The sequence below is a fragment of the Phyllopteryx taeniolatus genome, chromosome 12, assembly GCF_024500385.1.
Source record: "Phyllopteryx taeniolatus isolate TA_2022b chromosome 12, UOR_Ptae_1.2, whole genome shotgun sequence".
Taxonomy (NCBI): domain Eukaryota; kingdom Metazoa; phylum Chordata; class Actinopteri; order Syngnathiformes; family Syngnathidae; genus Phyllopteryx; species Phyllopteryx taeniolatus.
This window is the reverse complement of record NC_084513.1, coordinates 7,594,791-7,603,259: the sequence shown is the minus strand read 5'-3', so window position 1 is coordinate 7,603,259 and position 8,469 is coordinate 7,594,791. Positions and strand designations below refer to the sequence as shown.

The window sequence follows — 8,469 nt, the reverse complement described above, 5'->3', positions numbered from 1 at the left end:
TGCTGGCCGAAGTCGATGATGAAAACACAAAAGCTGCAGAAGTGGGTCGTACCCCAATTTTCTTATCCTTCCACTCCACTGTCTCTTGTAGATCAGATATCTCCCTAGCAAAACCCTCCTGTTTCATACGCAACTGACGGATCTCCTACAGCGGCAAAAGAGAAGACAGTTGGAATAAAAGCAAAGGAAAAAGAAAGCAAAGATATATTTTGTGTGTGAAAGGAAAATCTGCGTGAAGTGAAATCCTAGCATGCGTGTCGGGGCACCTGCCTCTGCTTTCAGGGACAGACATTCATTCACACTGTCAAGTAAATACTCACATTTAGAAGCTCCTCGCTTTGTTTCAGTGTATCTTTCATTTCAATAAACTGGAACTGAAGCACACTGTGGGCATGTTTCTCGCGTTCAAAGTCCTGCAGGGATTGGGAGTGAATGAATATACACACAGCCACAAAAAAAGAAAAACTCACAAACGGTCACTGAAATAACTTGAAACTGAAAAAGTTATACTACATTAAAAAATCTATAGAAAATTAACAAATGGAAATCTGAATTTATTTTTGTGATCAGACAGAATTAATTACAAAAAAACAAAGGTAAGTGGCTTGGACAAACATGACCATATTTTTTGACACTGGGCAGCACATTTCATTCCTAAATGCTTTTATAGTCTTCCATAATATGGTAATCCTCCCAAATTTGAATAATTGTATGTTCCGCAAATAAGTGTCTGTTTGATAACCGTGTGCATATATTTGTGTTTATCTCACGCTGCAAATTGTGAGATGCCTAACTTATTCTCATTGTTCCTATGACAGTGAAAATAAAGTTCTATTCTATTCTGTTCTATTAACAATCCAGAAAGGGGAAGACATAATTGCAGTTGACAGTTATCACTGCATGCCATACCTTGACCTTTTCCTCGTATTCCCGCCTTGACTCACAAAGGAGTTCTTCTAGTTCTATCAGTGAGTCTTTGAGAGTGTCCACCTGGTACATGAGGTTGTTTTTTTCATTGTCCAGCTGGGCGTTGGACACCATGGCCTTGCGATACTTCTCCTCCACTTCCGTTAACGCGTCCTGTAAAGATGTACCGACACATGGAGTATATATAATTGAAAACGCTGAGCAAATCCATTTTTATTTTATGACATTTTTCTCCAACAGTAACGTTGTGCAAGACGATTAGGTTGGATGAAACGGAGAAACATGAGAGAAAGCATTAATGCAATGAGCATACTTACTTAATGGGGGACTAAGATGAACAGTCAATGCTTATGCGAATAGGTCATGGTATCAAGACCATTAATGGGTTTATGGATTCTGTTGTCATTATGTAGACTTAATGTCAACTCTAAATTTTAGTCTTGACTTCAATTCTGTTTGAGAGGTATTGGCACTAGTTGTTGACACAGTGTATTTTTCCGGAAATTACTTTGCCATTGTATTATTACAGAGGGTCTTGGTCTCGATCACAGAATCGACTATATTTGAACTTGGCCTTGTTTTAGACTAAGACATAGGGGACATATTCTGGATTTATTAACCTGGTCTTTGTCTTGAAATGATCTTAACTCTCAAAGTTTTAAGGCCTTTTCACACTGCACTTGGCAACGCCCCGTCGACTTTCCCATTCATTGTATATGTGCTGAGGGGACTCGACCACAGAATTCCATGGCATGGCATGGCAAGAGTAGAGGGCGTTTGATGCGATGCGCCATTGAATAGAAAAATGTTTTATTCGAAAGTGGCGGCGCGGCAAAGTCAGAAAGCACCTCTAATAGGAAAGAGGCTGGCGGACTGATTCCTGAGTGCTACTTTGATGGACTTGGACTGTAAACGGCAAGGGGAAAATGAAGGAAGTCATAAACGTGGTGGTGTCCCAGTGTCTTGGGGCCTCATGTACAAAAGGTGCGTACGCACAAAAACTTAGTGTCCATTCTTTTTCACAGCAAAGGTCAGCTGTATCAAGAGTGACATGACCGTGGAAATGTGCGTACGCACGTTTCTGCAGCTTTTGGTGCTTTGGCGACACTTAGAGGTGATGCTGGGAAACTGTTCTCATAAATCTGCACACCAGAGACACATGAATAATTAGCACTGATGAACAATTCATGCACAGCAACATTTGATTTCAACAATGCAATTGAGGCAAGGACCTCAAAAAACCAGGATTTTTTTTGTCAGTGTGCGTGTTCTCTCCTGTGTATTAAAATAATAAATTGATTAATCAAAAAGGAGTCAAGTTTTGATATCCTCTTTGATATGCTGATATGCTTCTATTTGAATTCAAAAGATGTATTACAAATACCACACATACAACATTTACGCATGAACCTTTATCTCACAGGGCTGAGTGTAGGTTACTGTATGAACACATTTGTTATGCGTTCTAAAAAATATATATTAACCTTGTGGGCTTATCATAGTCAGCCACGTCCTCCCATTAACCCTGAGAGAGCAGCGTCACCCATGATCACAGCGATTCTCTCCTCTTTTAGTTCAGTGTGCATGCGCTGTTCCGACCCCACAGCATTGACAGCCGCACACGCGCTGTCCCATTCACTCCTCTTTCGCGTGTTGTTAACGGAGGACAGCGTACCAAAGATTTTCTTGCGCGCCTCCACTTCATTGAGCAAGTTCACATTCAGAAAATTTATTTTTCTTCATTACCTTGCTCATTTTCTTTTTTTTCTGATCATGCAGCGATCGGCATCTCATGTGCAGGGTCATTTAAATATGATTTGCATATTCAAATGTGGGCGTGGACAGGGAGGAGTCAGCTACTCCAACATGTGCGCTCATTTCCACGTTGATTGGAATGTACGAAGGAAATGTGCTTGGATTCATGAGTACGCAAAGTTTCATACATCTGAATATTTTTGTGCGTACGACGTTTTCTGGATTTGAGCGTACGCCATGTTTTAGGAGGAAATCCACGCAAGTCTTTGTACATGAGGCCCCAGATCTTTGGGACAATAGAACAATGATATACCGAGACATCTCTGCAGGACGCTTTCAAACCTGTGCCTGCTCAGCTTGAAATACACTTGGCGCTCTTAATGGAACTGTAGCTCACAAGCTTAAACTCAGAGATCCTGCCGTGAAATTAGTATAGAATGCACCCCTGAAATTAGTATGGGACGCACTCATTCCCTTTCTTTTGCTGCTGCATGTCTCTTCCTCCTACTTAAAATAAGTGATGGTTTTCTTTTCCAACAATGACAAATACATAATTGCCAAGGTGCAGTCTACTCGTCTAACAGCAGGGAAAGCCTCCCGACTTCCTTGTAGGCTGCTAAGTCAGCACAGTACGGTCAGCATCGGGGTGCCTTCATCCTTGCGCACTGCCGCGCGGGCCTTTCAGACTGAGCAAGTGTGGTGTGAAAAGGCCTTTAGTTTTGACTCCATTTCAGTTTAACAGGTGTAGACATTAGGTTTTGACCTATTTCCGGAAATAACTTGCCATTGTTGTCACTAGTGTTCTAGTCCTTGAGAACTCAAGACTCTTGACCACTTTTGGGGGCTTTCGGTCTGGTCACGGAATCTGACTGATTTTTAACTCGGCCTCTTCTGGGACCCAGGATTTATGAACCTGATCTTGGTCTTGACTAAGGATGAAGCATTTTTTCGATAAACAGTGATAACTTTTCAAACGTTTAGCATTAGTGTATCAATAAACAGCTCAAATGTGCACCGGCACCTGTGGCTCTCCTTTTACACTTGCAAGTGCATTACAGCAAGTATTCAAAGAAAATTACAGTATCAAGGCAATATAGCCAATGAAAGAATAATAAACCGCGATATAGTTGGGGGAACATTGTACACTGTTTCTAGCGTCACTATGAGATTATTAGTTGTCTTTCAGCTTCTCGCAACAGGTGCACACATCAAAGCTAACAGCAAACAAAAAAGGGATGAAAAGTCAGACCCATATGTTACGGTGCTCCGAAAAACAACCCAGATATGAGTATTATTTCTCAACCTTGTTAAATCAAGTTAATTACGGCAAACACATTCAAAATCAGTCTGTCTGTCCTATACCTTGACTTCTTTTAGGTTCTGTGTGTACTTGGACTCCACATCTTGAATTTGATCCTTGAGTTCATGAATTTCCTAGTGAAAAGAGCAGCGGCAGTGAGCAAGAGAAGCATTTAAATTGAGAGCGATCAGCATAGGCAAAGCAGGAATGAAGGTACTGACACGTTTGTAGAGAGAATGCAGATGGACTTCAGCACTACCTTAATTTCTCTTGTGGCAGTTTCAGCATCTACAGTGATGGCAGTCTCGACACTTCCTCTTCGCGAGGAAGTCCCACCGAGGGAAGTGAGAGTTGTCGCTGTTAATGCAGAAGCCGCTCGAGAACCCTAAAAACAAGTTACATTAACAAGCCACAGTTGAGTAATGTAAATGGAAAAAGGTAGTACAACCTGTTCAATGTTTGTTGTTCCACTTACTTTCTCAAGATAATCCCTGTCATCTACCTGTGGAGGCAGATAAAATGCAATTAGAGCAAAGCCATGCTGACATGTAGGCCACTGGGCCCAGAACCATACATAGAGAAAGAAACCAGTCCCCAATTCCTTAATTCAAGTCACTCATCAGCATCACACATATTTGCAATGGCAAAAAGCATTTTTTTCACAATTCAAAACAGGTTCTAGGTGTGTTTTGTCAAAATACCTTAAGGAACCACTGCTCACCCAGCCTGCCAATGGGCCAACATTGAGTGAGCTACCATGATAACCAAGGGCGGAGCCAGGGGGTTGCTTGACATGATTGGCCATGACTTCTGTTATGGCAGCACAGAGTGTAAAGAAAAAAAAGAAAACAATCGCTTGTATTTTTACATGTGGAGACAGCGCTTCATCACCCAGTCACCGAATTACACTTATCAATTAGTGTAGCGGATCCAAGAATGTCTCGCATGCAGCGTATACGTTGCCAAAAACAAATGTCATGTCACAATTCGACAAAATTTAGAATGGCTTGCACACAGATACATTATCAGAAATAGGCAGCAAAGTAAATATTTACTTGATTGGTTAATTTCACACTTGATGGCAAGCACGCCAGAGTAGGGATGTTCTGATCACATTTTTATGCACCAGCGTCTGAGTCACTTGATTTTAAGTATCTGCTGATACTGATCCCCATCAGATACCGCGGCAATGCATTAAAAAAGAGCTCATCCAAATTGTCTGAACTGTACATTTGGCAATATGTTTGTATGCCCGGATTATTTTACAAGAAAATATTTTTCCACCGATACCGATGAGATGAAAATTACGTGATCGGATCATATTTCCGATACTGTGATCGGTTGGGGACAACACTACTCCAGAGACCCAACTATTTGTATACCAGCAATAATAATAAATAAATAAATAAATAAATAAACGCTTTTCCAGCAGGTTTCCACTTTCAGAATTCAGATACAAACATTAAGATACAACAGCCGTAAATATGCAACTGTAGGCTATGATAAGTATATAAGACAAGAAATTAAAGAGGCCAATTTTGGATTCATCCATCCATTTTCTGTACCGCTCATCCTCACTAGGGTCGCGGGCGTGTTGGAGCCTAACCCAGCTATTGTCGGGCGAGAGGTGGGGTACACCCTGAACTGGTCGCCAACCAGTCGCAGCAATTTTATATTCAAATGTAGTTTTTGAGTTGACAGTATATTTAAATCTGCCCTCTCTTGACACCGAAATCAACCAATGGAACAACAAACAGACAAGACAAACACAATCCCTTGTTTGGTTAAGAAGCATCAAAGGAAGGATGCGGGAAGCTAAAACAGCAATCTCAAAGGCTTCAGCCTCCTGCAGGCGGAAATGAGACTCACGTCAGAAAAATCAGGAACGGTAACATCGTCCAAATCTCTGGGGAGTCCTCTGCTACTGGAAGCACTTCTTAACAAACTGGCAACAGAGCCACAGTTGTCCTAGATTGGCCACCAGGAGATGAGACACAACAGACAACTATTCAAATCAAGTCGACATTGGACAGAGAAGAAAAATCAGCCCACACAAAACTGGCATAACCATCCACCAGCCAAGGATTTCAGACTTTTAAAGCAAGTGCACAATGGTAGCTGTAGTCAATGATTTGCACAAAAGGCAGGCTATCCAGAGGGCTCACCACTGGGCTGGTATGGGCAGAATTGGCCCGGCTGGAGGTTCTGGAGTTGGACCTGCGGTAGCTACTGTACTCTAACGGCTGCTGAGAAAACACATGGTTATACTTTTCATCCAGCCAAGTGCAGCAACATGCTCACGCTAGTGCCACACGCATGCTGTGTTAATGCCCCAACTGGAACAACAGTGAACCCCTGTACGCTAGTCACAAAGTCACCTATTTTTGTGCCCCCCTGTGGAGCCTATTCTCAGTTATTTGTTGAAAAATTCACTGGTTTTGTGCACTTTGATGCCACAAGATATCACCAAAGTCTTGGCTAATAGGAGACTAGTATTTGGTGTTAAGAAAGTATGTTCAAGTGATACTAAATTTTTCGCTGACTAAGATTTTGTAAGTCGGGAGGAGTTAAGTTTTGTTACGGAGAGTCTTCATTGCATGTGGATGCTTTTGCTCTGCAGAGTGGCTATTAAAAAGCTCAAGCTAACAAACAATGGAGGTTTCATTATTGCTTGACAATTGGTGTTTCCACCAGTTGCAAAGGCGACATACATGCCCATTCAAAATCAAATCATCTGTAAGATCTACCGATGAATATACAATGCCGTGAAAAAGTATTGGCCCACTTCTCAAATCATTATATACTTGCATACTTTAAGATATCCAACACATGTAAATATCAGACAAATATAACGCAAGCGAACTTTAAATGCCGTTTTTAAATGGTGATTTAATTTATTAAGGAAAAAAAAACTATTCATAGTTACTCGGCTCTGTGTGAAAAAGTAATTAACCCTTTTGTTAAATCATGAATTCGTTGTGGCTAATCACAATTTTTGGTTCATTTTCACTGATTGCACCCAAGCCTGATTACCTATAGACCTGTTCAATCAAGAAATCACTCAAACAGAATCTGTCCCGACAAAATCAAGTGGAACAAAAGATCTAAAAAAGCTGCAAGAAAGTGACACGATCCAAAGAAATTCCACAACAGTCGAGAAGTAAAGTAATTGACATCAGTCTGGAAAGGTTTACAAAAGCCAAGCTTTAGGATTCCAGCGAACCATAAGGAGAGCCATTATCCTCTGTTAGAAATTACTGGCTGCACGCTTACACAACACGGCATACACTTATATTTGACACATCCCATTACAGCTACACATCCAGATATCCTTATAAACATATAATTGCATTACACTTAGTCACACTGACACAAACAAACGCACACCATATCAACATAGGGTGCATGGGGAAGTTCACTCCGGGCTCGGTGTCCGCAATCCGGAACCAACGGTATCTCACAGCGTTAGTAGTGTGTGTGTGCCACTTGACACGTTCAGTAGTAAAGTTATAGAAAGTGGAGCACGGTCTGTCTTTGGGTGCCGCGGTCTCGGGGCGCGATGGGAACATCGGACTGAATTTCCGAACGGACCCCAAACACAAAGCTGAAGCTCGGATTGGTCTGCGACTGCATGACGTCACGACGGGAAGCAGTTTTAGCCACATAACAAGTGGATAAGACCTTCTGCGGTCTCTTCAACACGCACGCTGGTCTGAGCAACGTGGGGGAGAGCCCAGTGATGAACCATTTCAAACCTTATTGTTTGACTTTGTATTTTCGATTAAATTGTTAAACTTTTCATCCGGCCTAATCATTGAAGTTTTACCTCGACCAGAATAAAAGAACTAGGCAATAGAGGTTTGTACGGCCGGCAGGTTATAGCCGGGCTGCGACTTTTCTTTGTGCTCTTTTCCTAACCTCTAACACCACACATGGAACAGTGGTGAACCTTTCCAGGAGTGGCCAGCCGACAAAGATTACTCCAAGAGAACAGCAATGTTTCATCCAGGAGGCCACAAACTCAAGACAACTTCTAAAGAACTGCAGGACTACCTTGCCTCAATTAAGGTCAGTGTTCATGACAACAATAAGGAAGAAACTGGGGAAAAATGTCATCCATGGCAGAGTTCAAAGGTGAAAACCACTGCTGACCAAAAAGAACAAAAAGGCTCATCTTACTTTTGCTAAAGGACATCTGAATGATTCCCAAGACTTTTGGGAGAATATTATAGGAACTGACGAGATGAAAGTTGAGCTTTTTGGAAGGTGTGTGGCTCACTACATCTGGTGTAAATGTAGCACAGAATTTCAGAAAAAGAACAACAAACCAAAAGTCAAACATTGTGGTGGTAGTGTCATGGTCTTGGTCTGTTTTGCCCCTTCAGGACCCGGACAATGCCGTAATGCCAGTTGTTTTTTTATTATCTGTAAAAAAATTATTTTGCCATCAAAAGTCCTTTCTCAGTCTTTGTTTTTGTTGTCCTGTA

At 41.6% G+C, this 8,469-nt stretch overlaps 1 protein-coding gene across 36 annotated transcripts in view; it reads right to left on the bottom strand.

Annotated features, from left to right (window-relative positions):
• The window catches only part of lrrfip1a (leucine rich repeat (in FLII) interacting protein 1a), a 46,021-nt gene that overhangs the window by 16,331 nt on the left and 21,221 nt on the right, over window positions 1-8,469 (bottom strand). For 18 of the 36 annotated variants that reach the window (XR_009791253.1, XM_061793454.1, XM_061793417.1 and 15 more), the window contains 8 exons: window positions 6,148-6,228; window positions 5,852-5,950; window positions 4,458-4,484; window positions 4,242-4,367; window positions 4,045-4,116; window positions 910-1,080; window positions 321-413; window positions 53-145 (listed from right to left, as the gene is read on the bottom strand). Coding sequence is in view for 35 of the 36 variants with exons in the window: in XM_061793454.1 (XP_061649438.1) it covers window positions 53-145; window positions 321-413; window positions 910-1,080; window positions 4,045-4,116; window positions 4,242-4,367; window positions 4,458-4,484; window positions 5,852-5,950; window positions 6,148-6,228 (762 nt within the window). In the remaining variant the exon portion in view is untranslated. The remainder of the gene's footprint in view (window positions 1-52; window positions 146-320; window positions 414-909; window positions 1,081-4,044; window positions 4,117-4,241; window positions 4,368-4,457; window positions 4,485-5,851; window positions 5,951-6,147; window positions 6,229-8,469) is intronic. The other 18 variants (XM_061793434.1, XM_061793440.1, XM_061793442.1 and 15 more) reach the window with 7 other exon arrangements.